This window comes from Leptonotus elevatus, chromosome 3 (assembly GCF_054856555.1).
Source record: "Leptonotus elevatus isolate MCC_2025b chromosome 3, RoL_Lele_1.0, whole genome shotgun sequence".
Lineage (NCBI taxonomy): Eukaryota > Metazoa > Chordata > Actinopteri > Syngnathiformes > Syngnathidae > Leptonotus > Leptonotus elevatus.
In genome coordinates, this window is record NC_141241.1 from 29,467,744 (window position 1) to 29,486,317 (window position 18,574).

The following is an 18,574-nucleotide window of genomic DNA, read 5'->3' on the forward strand; positions in this document are numbered from 1 at the left end:
GTTTTTGCATCCAGGACACTCTCCCCTGCTGAAAGAAAGTATGTGGAACATGAATCCCTGGCATGTGTCTGGGCAGTAGAAAGATGGCGAACCTATTTGTGCTTCGTACAAACCACCAAGCACTTATAACCTTGCTTACATCCAAAGGAACAGGCCGTGCAGGACTGTGAATTGCAAGATGGTCGGCGAGACTGCTTTGCTTTACATGTGATGTTGCTTACCGTCCTGGGAAGCAGAATGTGACTGCTGACTGCTTGTCCAGACTTCCTCTACCTGCCGCAGGGGAAGCTGAGGAGCTACCGGACATGGTGGCAGCTGTTTTTGAAGACCGCTTGCATGCCATTTCTATGCCAGAGTTCAGCACCGCCTGAGACTGCCCTGAGATGATACTACTGCGCCGTCAGATACATAAATGTTGGCCACGAAACAAAAATAAGGTGATGGAGGAACTTGCTCCTTACTTTAATGCAAGAGATGAACTTGCAGTGACTGACTCGTGAGAGGCTCTGACCGCTTGATTGTTCCCACTTCACTACGGTCCAGAGTTGTTGACTTGGCACATGAAGGGCACCAAGGAATTGTGCGTACCAAGCAGAGACTGCGAGAGTTATATTGGTGGCCGCTCATGGACAAATGTGTACAGGCGACGATTGCTTCATGTGTACCATGTCAATATAATGACAAAACAGCAAATACAGCACCAGCACCACTTATGTCAGTACCATGGGAAAAAGTGGCTATTGACATTAAAAGCCTCTATGAGTGTGCTACATTAGGCTGCAGATATGCCTTTACACTCAAGGAGTATTACAGTATGGGGCCTGAGGTGGCTTTTGTCTCTACAGTTACCACTGACGTGATTATTTCCTTTTTTGCCTCAGTGTTCAGTTGTGAAGAAAATCCCTCCGACTTGGTTTCCGATAACGGATATCTGTTTACATCTCGTGCATTCGCTACCTTTCGCGTGTATTACCCAAAAGCAAATGGTGCTATTGAAAGATTCAACAGAGTACTGAAAGAGGACATACAGACTGCTGAAAGAATGCGTAGACCATGGAAACAAGCAGTGACAGAGTTTCTACTGAACTATCGTGCTACAACACATGCGACAACAGGAGCTACTCCATTTGAATTGCTGAGGAACAGGAAGATGCGCACAAAGCTGAATGTTCTTCCTGTCTCACACAAAATTAAGTCTCACGAGCAAGTGAAAGAGACAGTGAAAAACAAGCAACAGAAAAGCAATGAGTACACAGACAAGAAGGCAGGAGCTAAAGTACCTTTTTTTCAAGTGAATGACACCGTTCGTGTCTGGAAACCGGAACATGTTAAAAAGGGATCATCCAGATTCACAGAACCCCTGATAGTTGTTAAGAAAGTTGGACCAAGCACTTATCTACTTGTGATGGCCGGAAGGGGAATGCATCAAAGCTTGCACACTTTCGGAAGGAGGCACCAACCCGCAACAAAACCATGCTTGATGGATATACTTGACCTGAGAACGAGTTCCAAGAAGTTGTGACAGGTCCAAGGCGAGGTTTAAGAAATAGAAATCCACCTAGATGGTTGACAGGCTTTGTGAGGTAAACAATAAGAGGGAGATTGTATTTGAGGATTCAGGTATTTTTCTAGAAAAAAAATGCTGTAATTGGAATTTTTTTTTCCATAAGAAAAAAGAAAAGAAATATAACCTCACATGTGACTAACTTTTCATACATTTCATTTTATGATTGACACTAAGAAAGTGATGCTAATTCTACATATGAATGAGGATTTAATTGTTAATATATAATTTTTTTATGCTCTTTGAATAGTGTTTATTTTGGGTCATTTTATTTAGTTATTTTTATTATTTTTTTTTTCATTTTATTTCTTTCTGATACCATGTACTTAAATGCTTTAAGATGTGGAGTCCTTCAAGACAAGAGGAACATGTTGTGTTATGTTATGGAACATGAATACCTACAGAGGGCGCTCTAAGCCTAGAGAAATGAGTGTAACAAGAGTTACTGCATGTAATAAAGAGTGAGGAGGAAATAAAGTGGAGAGAAGTGTAAAGACATTGCTCGTCTGGCTGAGTACTTAATTTCATTTTGCAAGTCAGATAGAACAAAGCCGAACGCCATTTCTGTAGACAACTATGTCTGAAGGAATGACTCAGGAGTGACCCAGACCCTTTTATCTGCAAGTGGCGAGCAGTGCTGGTTGGATTTAAGGCTGTACAATATGGACAAAAAATTCATCATCAGTGTTTTATGGCGTCTGCATGCTGCAATTTGTTATTTTATTGATACTTTACTACTCATGATATTAATTATTTCATTTAACTTGCCTCTACTGCAAGACTGATATAAGATCGATTTTTTTCTGGAGAGCTCAGTATTGTTCATTCTGTAATTTTACCGATTTATCATTGCTCTCTTTTATTTTATTTTTTATTTTTTTATAAAATTGTATTTTGTATGTGGGTGAGTATGTGCATGTGTTTGTATGTGTGTGTGCATGTGTGTGAGTGTGTGTGAGTGTGTGTATTCATTAGTTCACCTAAAACCTATTAAAAATCCCATACCGTTCACCTAAACCGAATACTTCAGAATCCAGCTAGAGTCGTGAGGTTGTCAGGAGACCCGAGGAAGGATCAAAGAAAAGAAAGGAAAGTGAAATCCAGCACCGACCAACATTACCTACTACCCACCGGGTTACCAACCAGAGTCTTTCACCAACCCCAGAAACATCTAAATTCCAACAAATTAGGGAGACCTCAAGAGACCAAAGGAGAGACTGAGGAAAGGAAGAAAGGACAGATGAAGCAGAGTGAGATCCGCAGACACCAACCTCCAACGACCTTCAACGACCAGAGGAAGAACAGATTGTGTTTGAGTTTCGATAGATGCTGGTGTGGTGGATCTGGCATGCATGAAAATCTCCACCAAAGAGGGGAGCCGTCGACCCCTGCCAGGACAGAGCAAGCGCAACACCTCAGGGCCCCCCAGGCCACGGCAGCGGCAAGGGACAAACCCCGGGCCCCGCAGGGGCCACCGGCCGGAGAGCAAACCCAGGAGCCAGGAGCGCCCCCCACCACAACAGAAGGGGAGATGGGGGCACCGGAGGACGGGCGGCACCCCCGAACCCCCACTCCAGCGTTCTTAGTGAAAGCTAACCCTGTTACTGAGTTCGCCAGCTAGCCGACTGGCGAACTCTACCCCTACACCCCTCTATCCCCACGCTCCGATCCACCTGCCTCCCAGTCATGTCAGTGAGTGTATGTGGTGCATTAAAAAAATAAAAAGGGGGGGGCACGGACAGGGGATCGCAGCGCTGCTCTATACTGCGGTCTGCCCCAACCGATGGCACCCCACCCCGACACACCTGCCCCCCCCCAGTTGTGTGGTGCATTAAAATTGGAGTGTGTTATGTGCCCTATATGTCTATAAACAAAAGTGTATTGTGCAAAACAAGTGCAGTGAGTTAAGAGGAGCGACCAGCGGCCCCCCCCCAACCGGGCCGCCCCCCCCCCCAACCGGGCCGGGCCCCCCCCCCCAACCGGGCCGGGGCAGGAGGCGCACCCGCCCACCAAACCCCTACCCACCCCGGCGGGCATATGGGACCAGCCCGGGGTGCTAGGAGGTCCACCGGAGCGGGGCGGGCACAACACAAATCACACCCACCCACCCGGCCCCCGAAGCCCCGAGACCCGGGCCTTGGATGGAGCCCCAGGCCCAGGGGAGGGAGAGGAAGGCGGACAAGAGAGGGGGAAGGGACGGGGGAATGAGACGACAAGAAGGGCAAGGGGCAGCGGCAGGGCCGCAGAGAGAGTGGGAGAGGAGGAGGAAGGGTTACGAGCGAGAAGGGACAGGGAGGCGGAGGACGGGCGGGGAGAGGCGAGGAGGGAGAGGCAGCAAGGGGGAGGAAAGGGGGAGGGGAGAGGGAACCACGGGGCACCCCAGCGGCCCACAGGCCCCGAACCGCGTCGCCGGGGCAGCGCCGCCCCGGACACCAGGGAGAGCCTGGCAACGCAGCACCCCCCAAGAGACCCAGGGAACGGCCAAGACGCAGCCGCCACCCAGCAGCCGACAAAGGGGCAGAGCCGCCCACGCCCAGCCAGGGGGGGACAGCACCTATAGAATTAACCCACTGGCATGCAGTGAATCCGAATATTAACCCTTAGTGCCCATTGGAGGTGAATCTTGAGGAGTTGGTGATTAAGGTGTCGTTCCTGCTGGCAGCAACTGGTTTCCTGACTATAAAAACACAACCATTAGTTACAAATTGCCAAATACAGAAACAGCAATGTAAGTTATCGCGAGTGGTGGCAGAATTAAGTAACCAGATTTAGGTTAAAATATTCTATATACGTAGACCATGTTTCTATAAATTTTGATATTTGGTTTTTATTTGAGGCAGATATTTTTTCCATTAAAATGTGATTTATGAGGAGGTTAGACCATTGGTCGATATTCAGAGTTTGTTTATTTTTCCAGTTAACAATATTTTTTTTTTTTGCAATAGTAAGGGCTACAAGTGTAGATTGAAATTGTTTATGTGGTAAGTCAGTTGTTGTTATGTCACCTAGCAAACACAAGTTTGGAGATAAAGGTATCCTACAGTCCAAGATAGCGGAAAGTTTTTCTAAGACTTTGGTCCAGAAATACATAACCGGAGTCCATAACCATAAAGCATGAAAATAAGTGTCTGTAGTGTTTTGTAAACACTGGAGACAAATGTCGGAGTCTGAGAGTCCCATTTTCTTCATCATATATTGAGTAATGTATGTTCTATGAATAATTTTATTTTGGATGAGTTGTAAATTTGTGTTTTGTCATTTTAAATACGTTTTCACAAACTTGAATCCAAAAGTCAGTTTCCGGAGCTATAGACAAGTCTGTCTCCAATTTCGAGATGGGTAAAGACATTTTATCAGTATACGAAAGTAACTTATATAGTTTTGAGAGGTTTTTAGTTGTTGTCGGAGAAAGCTTGGTAGCTAAAACAGGCGGTCGGAGCGTACCCCGAAGTGTTGGAATTTGTTTCTTCATCATACTTTTAACTTGCAGATAATGTAAAAAATTTCAGTTTTTTATTTTGTATTTTTGGAGCAAGGATGTATATGATATAAACATATTATCTGAGAAAAGATGGTGGAGATGTGTAATTCCTTTCTGCTACCACACACCTAAATAAAACAATTGGTTGTTAAGTTGAAAGTCGGGGTTATGCCATAGGGGAGAAAGCCCGCAGGGCTCCACTTGGGCTTTTGTAATTTCTAGTGCCTTCCACCAGGCAGTCAGGGTGGCGGAAATCATTGGGTTTTTAAAACAATTGTGTCGCTTAATCGATGTTGTAATGAAGAGTAAATCTAGAAGTCTGAGGTTATTACAATCCTTCTGTTCTACTTCGAGCCAACAGTTAGTATCTCTGTTGAGTTGTGCCAATAGAATGATATATTGTAGCTGGTTAGCTATATAGTAGTGTATAAAATTTGGTGCCTCGAGACCTCCTTTGGATTTACTTTTCTTTTTTTTCTTCTTTTTTTCTTAAGAGCTCAGTATTGTTCATTCGGTAATGTCATCATCATTGCTCTTTTTTTCTTTTCTTTTTTTAATTTTGTATGTGGTTGAGTATGTGTATGTGCGTGCTTGCGTGCGAGTGTGTGTGTATTCGTTAGTTCACCAAAAACCTATTAAAAAAATCCCATACCGTTCACCTAAACCGAACACCGCTGTCAGGTGACCTGAGGAAGGACCAAAGAAAATAAAGGAAAGTGATATCCAGCACCGACAAGACACCACCCACCGGGCCACCAACCAGAGTTCTTCACCAACCCCAGAAACATCTAAATTCCAACAAATCAGGGAGACCTCAAGAGACTAAAGGAGAGACTGATGAAAGGAATGAAGGACAGACGAAGCAGAGTGAGATCCACAGACACCAGCCTCCACCGATTCAATGACCTGAGGAAGAAGCAGATTGTGTCTGAGTTTCGATAGATGCTGGTGTGGTGGATCTGGCATGCATGAAAATCTCCACCAAAGAGGGGGAGCCGTCGACTGAGGTGTTGCGCTTGCTCGGTCTGCTCCAGGCCACGGCAGCGCCAAGGGACAAACCCCGCAGGGGCCACCGGCCAGAGAGCAAACCCAAGAGCCAGGAGCTCCAGTAAAATTTTGTAACGGCCAAGTCCAACAACTGGAACCAGTTAGCCGTAGGTTTAAATGGAATCATTGGGTAAAACTTTCATTTTAACTCTTTGACTGCCATAAACGTTATAAAACGTTTAGCATAAACCTAGGGAAGGGCGCCGAGGACGTTAAAAGACGTCCCCTATGTTTTTTTTTTTTTTTTTCAAAAACGGGTGCAGGAAAGCCTTGGGCAGCTGTGCTGAAAGTATCAGGCAGATATGATTAGTCAAAGACTCGTTTTGGCCCCTAGAGGACAGCGATGACTCTCTTTGCACAAGGTTGGATGGGCCGCCCACCGTGGGCGTCAGTAGAAGACGTGAGGCGGAGCTAGAGTGTTGAGGAGACAATGGCTGATCCAAGCCACAATGGCTTGACCAAGCAACCGGTTACAAGCAGCTCAGCTTGAGCATTTTTTTCAAAGACGGAAAGCATCAATCAATACTAAAAAGCGCATTGATGTCAACGATGATGATGACTCCGAGCTCTACGCCAAAGTTGGAAGCTTTGGCCTGTTACTATCACGTAGTAAGCCTCACCGGCTTAGCGCGGCTAGCGCTGCTAAGGCCGGAAAACGCGCACAATAGCCGGCCGGGTACTTCTGCACAAGCGGACATTCGATCGGGCGATGGAGAGTTGGCATCGACCAATGCAGATTGATGATGATGATGATGACGACTCCGAGTTTGACGCCAAAGTTGGAAGCCTGGACGTGTTTACGATCACGTAGTAAGCCTCACCGGCCTAGCGCGGCTAGCGCGGCTAGCGCTGCTAAGGCCGGAAAACGCGCACAATAGCCGGCCGGGTACTTCTGCACAAGCGGACATTCGATCGGACGATGGAGAGTAGTCGAAAAGCATCGACCAATGCACATTGATGATGATGATGATGGTCACTCCCGAGGTTGACGCCGGAGTTGGAAGCTATACGCGGCCGTTATTCTCTCGTCATAAAGCCTCACCGGCTAGCGCTGCTAACGCCGGAAAACGCGGAGCTGCACAAGCGGACATTCGATCGGACAATGAAGAGTACCCCGAGTCCAATGCATATTCATCGGAGGAGCGGGTACAGTCTGATCACGGAGAAGACACTGTTTCTGGACTACGATGCCACCATGAATGGAGTGGATAAAATGGATCAGAACATCTCCTACCACCCGGTATAGCAACTGAAGGACACGGGGAAGCGAGACGTAACGAAACCGTAGCATGATCCTGATATTAGACTTGATGACACACTGCAGTATATACTTGCTATTCCCCGGAAAAAAACGGCCTGCAAGAAAGTGGCACACACGAAGAGGCAATCTGTTGTGCAAATGCTGTTACGTCTCTTTGCACGCAGGAGAGTGTTACAAAAAGAAAAACTGTCGTTGAAACATCCACATATTTGTAAATAGCACCACAGTAGCACACATTTGTAAATAGTTTGCCAAATTGTTGTCAAATTGTTACACTGTTGAATGTAAATAAACGTATTTTGCTATCAAAAAACACTTTTTCATTCTTGGTGGTAGTGTTTTATAGAAGTAAAGCACTATTTAGGTGTTTGTGGCATCATTCATGGACAAAAAGAAGTGTCAAATTCACTAGAATGCATGAAATAATATCGTTTCACTAAAAGCTTGATTTCTCCGTATTTTGGTCCAACACAGGCGAAATTGGGTCAAACTAACCATTTTCTATTGTTGATTACTAAAGAACGGAATAAGGTAGAAACAAACTCTTTTTTTCTGATGAAAGATGAAAGTCCAATCTTTCATTTGGTAGTACGTGTGTTTCCATAGTCCAAACAGAACATTTTCTGTGGACCTTGAAAATCAGTCAAAATGCTTAAATCGGCTGGCACTGACGGCATCCCTTTTCTGAAAACGTCTGGCAGTCAAAGAGTTAATGGTGGCTATTCGTCCTATTAGAGAAATAGGAAGATTATTCCAGCGCTCCAAGTCACTATAAATGCTATCCAGAAGTGGAGTAAAGTTTAAATAATTTAAATCAGTTACTTTAGGTGAGATTTTTATGCCTAAGTATTTTAAATTACCTATAGGAAATGAGTAGTGTGGGTCCTGTCTTGCAGGGTTCCATTAATTTTCTGTAATAGGTAGTAGTGTTGATTTTGTCCAGTTAATAGAATAATCTGATAAATGTGAAAATTTAGTTATTAAGTTAAATACTTCCCCTAACGAAATAGCAGGCTTTTCTAAAGAAAGTAAAATATCATCTGCATATAGATTAATTTTGTGTTCTGTTACCCCAGAGTGAATTCCTTGAATCCTTCTTTCCTGGCGTATAGCTAATGCAAACGGCTCAATAAATATTGCAAATAATAAAGGGGACAGTGGGCATCCCTGTCTTGTGCCTCTCTGTAGAGTAAAACTCTGAGATATAATCCCATTAGTAGTAACTGTAGCTTTAGGAGAATCATATAATACTGACACCCAGTGAATACATGACTTCCCAAACTTTTTCTGCATCCAATGATATAATAACTGCCTTTTTATCATGCCGCTGTGACATGCTAATAAGGTTAAAGAGCCTCCTAATATTATTAGTAGAGTGACGATCTTTAATAAAGCCTGTTTGGTCGCTATGAATGATTGTCGAGATTACTGTTTCTCGTCTAGATGCGAAAGCCTTAGTGATAATTTTAATATCAGTGTTAATTAGTGAAATCGGACGGTAACTTGATGGAAGGGTGGGGTCTTTGTCTGGCTTTAATAAAAGTTGAATTGCTGCTGTATTCATGTGTGGGCGTATGTGACCATTAGTTTTAATTTCTGTTACTACTCTTAAGAATAGTGGAGCAAGCATTAACCAGAAGTGCTTAAAAAATATAACCAGATAACCATCCGGGCCAGGTGCTCTGCCATTAGGCATACTATCTAGAGCACTGTACAACTCGTTTATAGTAAGTGGCGCATCTAACATATCTTTATATTCAGTAGTTAATTGAGGTATATTTAAGCTACTGAGGAATGCCTCAATATGCTCAGGGTTAGGCTTGTTAGTTTCTGAGTATAGGTTGCAATAATAGTTATAAAAAATGTGATTAATTTCTTCTGGTGATTGTGTGCATTCACCAGTTGTCCCTTTAATAGCCATTATAAGAGATTTTTTTTGTATTTTGGAAGTCAGTCCATATTTGGTTATTTGGGTGTATTGCGTACTCATCCGTCAGTTGTTTAATTTTATCTTCCAAGTCTTTTTCTAATTTTTTATCCTGTTTCTTTTTATAAGATGAATATGATATAATTTTACCTCTAATTACTGCTTTCCCAGCTTCCCAGAGAAGAGATGGAGATAAGTCTGGAGAGTCATTTATTTCCCAAAAGTCTGCCCACTCTCTTCTTATAATTTTGTCAAATTCTGCTTCGTTTAGCAGTGATATGTTAAAACGCCATGTCGGGGGTGGTTTAACGGTATAATTGACTTGTAGGGAAAGGGAGACTGGTGCATGGTCGCTAATAATAATAGGATGTATTTTTGTAACAGTTTTATCAGCAATAGAGTTATTTGTAAGAAAAAAATCAATTCTTGAAAAAGTCCGGTGCACAGCGGAAAAGAAGGTAAATTCCTTCTTATTTGGGTTTTTAAGTCTCCAGCTGTCGACGAGGCCAAAATCATCCATATATTCCCCTATTACTTTAGTAGATTGTAATCGCCTTATGCATGTTGTATTATTAGAATAATCTATTAATGGATTTAAGACTGTGTTAAAGGCTCCTCCAATAATAATAGTAGAGTTCGCTGCTAATTCAAACAGCTGAGAGAAAAATTCATGGAAAAAGGCCGGATCATCATTATTAGGGGCATATAAATGACCAAATGTATATATTTTATTAGATATAGTCACCTGAATAATAATGTATCGGCCCTCTGGGTCTGTTATTGTATTATTTAGAGTAAAGAATAAATTATTATGTATGAGTATACAGACTCCTCTTTGTCTACTGTTATAAGGGGCAGAGTACGCTTGGCTAAAATTCTTATCAATAAGTAATTTTTCTTCAGATTTTTGTAGGTGGGTTTCTTGTAGGAGGCAAATATCTGCTTTTAATTTTAAGAGATGGTCTACATATTTTTTTTTTTTTTGCCTATGAGCGAGCGCCACAAACATTCCAGGAAACCAGAACTAATTTATGCATGCAAACAATATAGACTCAGTCCTGTGTATATATCTGTATAAGCTATTTGTTAATATTGGCATGTTATAGGATAGAATCAAAGTGGTTAGGTGGTTTATGTAATTTGTGTAAAATATGAGGTAACGTGTAAGTAAATATAACTGTGAAAAAACGGGGAGGGAGGTGAAAGTGAAGGAAATTAGCGGGGGATTAAACATAACAATACACCAGTAACTGGTAACCTAAGCGAGATTTTTTGTTGAAATATATTTTAGATATAGTTATGTATTAATATTATATTTGTAATATAGCCTAAACATAATGAGTATTCATATTTTAGGTTTTATAACCACATATACAGTATATGTATGCATCTAATAATCGAACAAAGTTTAGTTCCACCAATGCCAATTAGAACAGCCAGGGAGTGGAGTTGGGGTTACGGAATAGTTGGCCATCGATGTATAGCTTATCAACGACTATCGTAGTCCGTTTACCCTCCTGCCTATTTTGTCTCATTATAGTAACAAAATATCAATCTAAAGGGATCAGGTGTAACGTGCATTGTTTATTATAACTGGGTGACAGACTTCAACATTAACAAGCTTGGCAATAAAAAACAGAACTGAACTCACATTGTACTGCAGTGTGATAAATTATTTTATCCTATTTTTTCAAATTTAATTTATTTCAACTACAACAACTTTGTTTCCTCGTTACTGCTTCTTAAATTACATAATAAATCAAACATAACACAAAACAGCAGTTTAACTGCTACAAATGCACAGATGTTGCTACATCTTAAGAGTAAAGTAAAATTTGAGGATATTTTAGCAGGCTTCAACATTCAGAATGAAAATTCTTCTCGAAAACGGGTAAATATTGCATGGTCGATACAATTTTCACTTTACATCTGATAAAATGTGGGGCAGGAGATAATCCTTGTAAAATGTTTCTAAAACAGTGATGTTATGTCCTAATGGATGGGCAAGATCACAAGATCCAGAGGAGTCCATAACACCAGGTGACATGTGCCAGCTCGTGTCAGATACAGGTTTCCCTGAATCTGATGCCAGTAGTTGTGGGTCTGCTTTAGTTTCATTAAGCCAGTATCTAAAAAAAAAAAAAAGTCCTTTGCCTCTGCTGCCTGAATTATCGTCTTCTTTCTGGCTGCATAAGAACATTTTACCTCAATGATGCAGTCATCAGATACCATTGCATCTGGGGAACCACCAAGCAGGCCGCTGTCAGACAGGAACATTCCACTCTCCTGGACTGTAACAACAGTGCGCTTTGTGTACTCTTCTTTTACCTTTTGCTCATGAACGATTCCCCAATCACAAGCCTGGGGGCAGAAAGATTATTCCATAAACAATGGCAACACAAGCATATCTGATATTTTTTTCATTCTTTTTTCCAAGCCCTGTCCTGATTTTAAATAAAAAAATAAAAATAAAAATAAAATAAAAAATATATATATTTAAAACTTTGACTTTCCAATAGTTTCAACCTGATTTTGTTGATCTGAACCATTATATTTTATATGAAATAACAGGTGTAGGTTTATCAATTCAATGCATTGTTCTTCCTTTTTTTTTTATCAATTGTGTAGTCAAAACATAATTAAAGTTTTGGTCAATTCATGTAGGTGCAAAAGTAAGTGAACCCTGAGCTGCATTGCTTAAAACAAGCAGTCAAGTCGGATCAGGTAGGACAAATTGGTAGCTAAACTAACCACTGAAATGGACCAAAAAAATGAGAGAGGTTTAGCGAAGAAATTGTGCATCACTGACAGAAACAGAGACAAGACCGCGTCACTTTAGTCTTACCCAGGTGAACCCATACAGGTCAGTCATGCTGAGCGGAAAATAAATCTCAGGGGACCTCAGGAAGTGGGTAGTGACAGCACATCTGTCTGGGGAAAGCTATAAAGTAATCAAAAAAAAATCAAGCTTCATTCCACTGTGAAGCAGATCACTGCAGATCACTAGAGATCACTGAAAATTACTACAATCCTGCCTAGAAGTTAACGACCTTCTAAAATATCAGCAAGAACCACAAGAAAAATGATAATTCAGGTAAAAAGCCAACTTGAACATCACATCAAGGGATTTGCAGACTTATTTTGCTGCATCTGGGACACATGTGCATGCTTCAACAATTAGACAAAAAGTAAATCAACAAGGCTTTCATGGAAGACTTTCTAAGAAGAAGCCTCTGCTCACAAAAAATATCAAAGCTGCCCATCCTAACTTTACCATTGAGTACCTGGACAACACTGAATCTTTTGGGAAGTCCCTTCTGCGGACAGATGAGTCCAAAATTGAACAGTTTAGTCACAACTAAAGTGTATGTTTGGTGAAAAGTCAAAACTGCATACCAGCAAAATAACTTTCACCCTAGAGCAGTGGTGGGCTATGTCGGTCCTCGAGGACCGGAGTCCTACAGGTTTTGGAGGTCCCTCACTTCCAACACAAGCTGATTCCAATCAACAGGAAATGAAGCATGGGGGTGAGAATGTTAAGTTATGGGCTAGCTTTTCATCCTCAGGACCTGGACAACTCCACATAGTCCAGGGAATCATGAATTCAAAGGAATATTGTCAAATCCTGGATCATAACCTGAAGCCGTTCTTTGTGAAGTTACAGTCTGGTAGAAGATGGATCATGCAACATGACAATAATCCAAAGCATTCCAGCAATACAACCAAGGAATGACTGTCTGAAGAACAAACAAGATTCATGTTCTGGATGTGCCCAGTTAAAATCCTGACCTAATATCTTTCAAAATATTGTGGTGGGACCTGAAGCGGGTAGTTAATGCTAGACGCCCATCCAACCTCTCTCAACTGGCTGCATTTTGCAAGGAAGAGTGGCAAAAATTACCCCAAAGTAGATGTGAAAGACTGATAAATCGTAAAAAAAAAGTGTGTACTTTTGCATCCATGAAATCTGAGTTTTTCTTAAATCATCAACTTTTGTTCAAGAATGAATGACAATATTAGCATTCTTTGTGTTCAAATCCATTATTTTCAATGTCAGCATTGTAGATTTGGGTATGAATAAACATTTAATAAGGTTATCGGCCCGATATATATATACATATATATATACATATATATATATATTTTTTTTTCCGGGTTTTCTGCCTTGGTATGCATCGCTTTCTTGGGCGCCGGAGATAGACTGGGTGAGACAGGTAGAGATGAAAACTCGTCCGCCAATTCCTCCATCCTTGGTAGGGCGAGCGGAACAGTCGTATAATCATGGCAATTGTCAATCAGCGGGTTCACACTTGCGCTCGCATTGTTAGCATTAGTCGCTAGCTGTAGCTTCGTTCTAGAGAAGCTCGATCTTTTGCCGTCGCCGTTCGACATTTTGCTACTTGACTTACTAAAGTCAGCTCTTCTTCAACTTAAGAACTGAAAAAAACATTTAAAAGTCTGAGTTGATACGATGTTTTTACCGTTTATCTAACATAAACCTGCGCTGTTCGGTAGTAAGCGTCTACTTACTCGGCCATCTTGGGACGCCCCCCCCAAAGCATAAGCAAGTTAAGGAGGCTGCGCAAAACGATTACGACACGGCTATCCGCCATTGTTGTTGACAGACTGACGGTTTGCGCGCACTCACGCAAGAATTGGCGCATACGTCATCAATGTGCGACAATGCGTCGTCATCGAGCTGCGGCCATTGCGTCATCAATGGAGGAGTATCCTGCATATGGGGTCCAGACGGACGTGTACGGGGCGCATTTTGAAATCTTTCCACTCTGGAGCCCCGTTTCAAAACTGATCGGTTTCAAGCTCCGAAACCGCGCCATCGTGTGGATGAACGACCTGAATGGTAAGAAACTTGTGAGGATACATTGAAACTGGCTTTCGTGTGGACGGGGCCTAAATACACCCACACTGATTGACTCAACAAGACACACCTGGACGAGACACAAGTGGGTGAGGGTACTGATTGTTTGACCACTAGGGGAAGGAAAGACACACACAGGTGGAGGTGGTTACACATGACAGGACAAGGGGAGAGACAAGGAATTGCACATTACCTCTTCCGTCTGCTACCCTCTGGGAAGAGATGTAGGTCCACCAGACTGGTCCATAGCCTCTACCCTCAGGCAGTGAGGCTGCTAAATGAACAACCCCCTCCCTCTCTGCTACCTATACATCTTCATATTCCACCACTGCAATAACTATGGTTTAGGTCTTGCATTGTTGCAGCTCCAACACAACTATCCACTCTGTTGTTTATTTCCCCATCCCCCATTCCACGGACTGGCCTTTAGCACTCTATTTTTCTTATAGAAGTATGATTAATGCATTTTACTTCTGCTGGGTTTGCTAGACATTCCATATGCACTTCTGCACTTTACAGACACAATATGCCAGTATTTGGGGCTCATAACATTTTCTCGTTGTTTATAACCATGTTATTTGCAATGACAAATAAATATTGAATTGAATTGAATTGAAAACACTGATCACACAGACAAAAGACAAGAACACCCCAAATAAAAAAAAAACCAACCCCACAGAACCGAAACATAACAAATACAATGTAAATTTTGGGAGACTTACTTCAAGATCTGTTCCTGTTTTTTTTCTGTCCATGGTCTCATTTTTATGCAGCATGCAATTTGCCTGGCAATTTAAAGAGAAATTTTAAAATTAGATCACAGATTCGCATGTTCCTAGCATTGCGTGTGCCTCTCAACCTTTTCATATAGTTCTGTAATAGACTTAATTGTCACATCCAGTAATTCCGCTGAGTCCCCAACGTCAAACTGGTCACCCAGTGGACACGTGTTGAGAATTTCAGGAAGGAGGTGATGACGGTGAAAGGAAAAGAAAAGAAAAAAGGGCTGTGCCTGGTAGAGCTTTACTCAAAAAGTTAAAAGCAACAACATGACAGTCCTCAAGATGACAAGTGACTGCTGCTGTTACGGAGCGCATCATGGCAATGTGTCATATCCTTCCAGCGACGCTGCAGCCATTCATATTGCATCGAGGCAGGTACAACCTCGGAGTATTGTTCCCAAGTTCGCTACTATCTTTAGTGTCCTTAACCATCGCTATTGCGTCTTTTAATCCAATGCAAGATTTCTGGTACATAAAATGAACGTCGGAATTACAACTGGCTGGAAATCGCTATGGTCATGACTGAGTTGTGTGTTTTGTTTCAAACGGGACCTTAGTTTAATCCAAGGATATCCGATGTTAGCATAGCACAAATCTAGCCGACAATCAATCAAGCAATGGAAGCACACAGTAAATAAAATGGTCAATTAAAAATCAAAAGTAAAAAAAACCTCAAGTATAAAAGTAAAAATCAACCAGGAAAAGCTTTTTTAAACCTGTGGAGCTAAGACACTTATAAGTGAAGAAAAACCTCACGGTAAGCCAGCAAACAAAACTAAAAAGTTTGCATACTCAATTATCTCAACTGTTTAGTTACAAATATACCTGGTGTGAAATCTGGGCTTGTATAGTTGAACACAAAGCTGATATATTTTCAAGTAACCATGACTTCGTCTGTTGTATGAATGGTATTTCATTTATTTGATCACTGCGATTGGCTGTTAGCTAGCGAATCAGCGCACGGGGCACAAATGCAGATACGCAGTACTCAATTCAAATTAATGGTTTTGCAGGGCAGCACACATGAATATTAAAGTCCCCCATTAATATGATATGATCACATTTCAGCATGATTCCGGTAAGAAGATTTGCAAAGTCGTTTTAAAAGTCCTTATTGTATTTTGGAGGTCAGCAAGTTACACAGCACAGCAAAGTTTGGCTGACAAGAAGGTGGCTTCAAAGCTGTGATCGATGTGGTAAATAGACATCGTTTACATTTAAATTTGTTTTTTTTAAATAGTCGCCTTTCCTCCAACTCGCCCGATGTCCTCGGAGCGTCCAAGTAAGCACAGTGAGATGGTAGTAATTCAATCATAGCGATGGACTCACCGGCGACATTTCAGGTCCCCGTCAGGCAGAGGAAATCCAAGTTTTTGGAAAGTAAAAACTCTCTCAAAATAAAGTTTTGTTTGTTAATGACCGCGCATTTAACAGCGCGATCCTTGTGGGAGCAGCAGGGGTGCATGGCTGTTCCGTCCGGCGGTCTCGAGGAAGCTCCTTCAAAAGCTGGAGGTCGGCACTGCGTCTAAAACGCTGAGGGCAGCACGGCCGAAGCTTTTCTGGTGAGGATCGGTAGCAGCCAGGAGTCGACAAGGTCCAGAATACGCCACAACGGAGTACATGCATTCGGGAACGAGCAAGGGACAAAGGGGAAGATGACTTTGTCTCTTTGGATGTTTAAATTTTTTATATCCCGTTCCCGTAAAGAGGTTTCCGGTTGCCTTTAGGAATAGCGACTACCGCCGCCGGTGGTATGGAGGGGAATTACTTCCCGCGCATGCGCTGAAGGTACGGAATGGTCGGTGCGAAGTGTATTTATGTCACTTTTCTACGCGACGTGCCGACGTCTGGGCCGACGCGCCAGGGGGTAGGCGTCGTCACGTTTGGCCGACGTCGGATTGGTGTCTATAGGCATTTAGTCTCTGTCCCCCCCAGTTCCAAAATCCCATCTGCGCCACTGCTTTGGCGGTGGTTTTCCAGGCCCAACGATCTAACCATTTGCATAGGAAAATCCCCATTACATACGGTACGTTTACCCTTGATTTGTCCAAAGAGATGTCCAATTCCTTGTCTTTAACTTTTGTTACAAACCAAAGCTCAATTAGCTTTTGTGTAGCAGCTGGTAGACTGTGTGTGAGAGTGCATGTATGTGCACCAGAAAATGACTGACATATTATTTGGTCATGCCTTATGTCACAACATTCTCAGATAGGCTGGTTCTGTTGCACCCGACATGTCTTAAAATAATAATTAATGTCAATTTCTAGGCATAAAAGGGGGGCAGAGATGGATGCTTTTTGAAAAGATTACTTTCATGATATTCTATTGCTGTGTTATACAGACAGTTTTAACATAGGACAAAAAAACGATAAACTTTTTCAATAAACATTTTCAAAATATGTCTAATAGACAAGGCAAATATCAACTTTCTCATAAAACTTTTTTTCTTAATATGCCTTTTGATTATCACTGAAACATAATTTATCTAAAACCTTTAATCAAAACAAGATGTACTTTCCAGACCTACCAGAGAAATGTTTCTCTCGCTACAACTGAATCAATTCTTCATTCAAGCTGGTGTGGCCTTCACACTGTTTTTCTTGTGACTCTGACTATCATTATTTGAGTTTTCTCCAAAAATAACCCCCTTAAGCCACCCCCCTAACACCACCACCCCCAAACTCCCAACACAAGTTCACATCCTTCATCTCTGCCAGGTTGTTCAGCAAGTTCGCTTGAAAGGAGACACTGATTTTTCCTGTCCTCTTTTTAGGACATAAACATATCATGTAGCAACTTATGTTGACAGAAGCCACGTCAAATGAGGATAACTGGTGTTGCAAAGAGTAAACAGGAACTGTTACTTTTTTCCCTCCAATTCCTCTTCCCACAGTTTTACTCTTGTTTTTTTGTTTTTTTAGTGCAACGTCAACTTTCTGGATTGCCAATCCAAATAACAACCTTATGAACTGTGCTGCTGCAGGCTCAGAGGTGAGTTTCTATTTTCACTTTTAGCCCTCTCAACCACTTTTCTTCCCCTCGCCATTTTGACTCTATTATGTTGTCAGGTCAGATTAATAACTGTTGTAACGACTATCAGCGGATTGTAAATTTTGCAACCTCATCCAAGATAAAGGAACTTGTTGGTTGACTAAGAGACTGTCTCACCTCCACAGACAGACAGCCCCCACTGATGTCTGGAGACTGACAGGAAAAAAATAAAAAATAAAATACCTTCTCCAAAATCTGTCTTATTTTGCAACAGAACAATGAATTATGAAATGCTATGTATTTGCCATTCTGAAATGATGACCCTATGAAGTACTGTGAGGGTATCATGTGTGTGGCATATTCTCCACTTAACTTTTCATTTGTGCACGTGTTTAACTGTTGTAAGCTACATGTTACATCCTGTTAATGTGTTCGACTGTCCATGTTTGCACTGATTGAATCTTGACCTCACAACCTTGTCAAAGATGGGATAAAAAATTGTATCTGATCATTCGGCAGTCTCCCTTTCAAATGGGCTTAAAATGGTAATTTCCCATTTTTATGTTTTTCTTTGCTGTGCGGCGAGCCGGCAACTTACACTACCCTTGTGTCGGCTTGTGACACGACAGGCCCAGCGTGAAA

General features: G+C 42.0%; 1 protein-coding gene across 3 annotated transcripts in view; it reads left to right on the forward strand.

The window, feature by feature from the left end:
* cemip (cell migration inducing hyaluronidase 1) overlaps positions 1-18,574 on the forward strand; it is a 217,928-nt gene that overhangs the window by 143,106 nt on the left and 56,248 nt on the right. For all 3 annotated transcript variants that reach the window (XM_086071134.1, XM_086071135.1, XM_086071136.1), the window contains one exon: positions 17,863-17,932. In XM_086071134.1, coding sequence (XP_085927260.1) covers positions 17,863-17,932 — 70 coding nt within the window. The remainder of the gene's footprint in view (positions 1-17,862; positions 17,933-18,574) is intronic.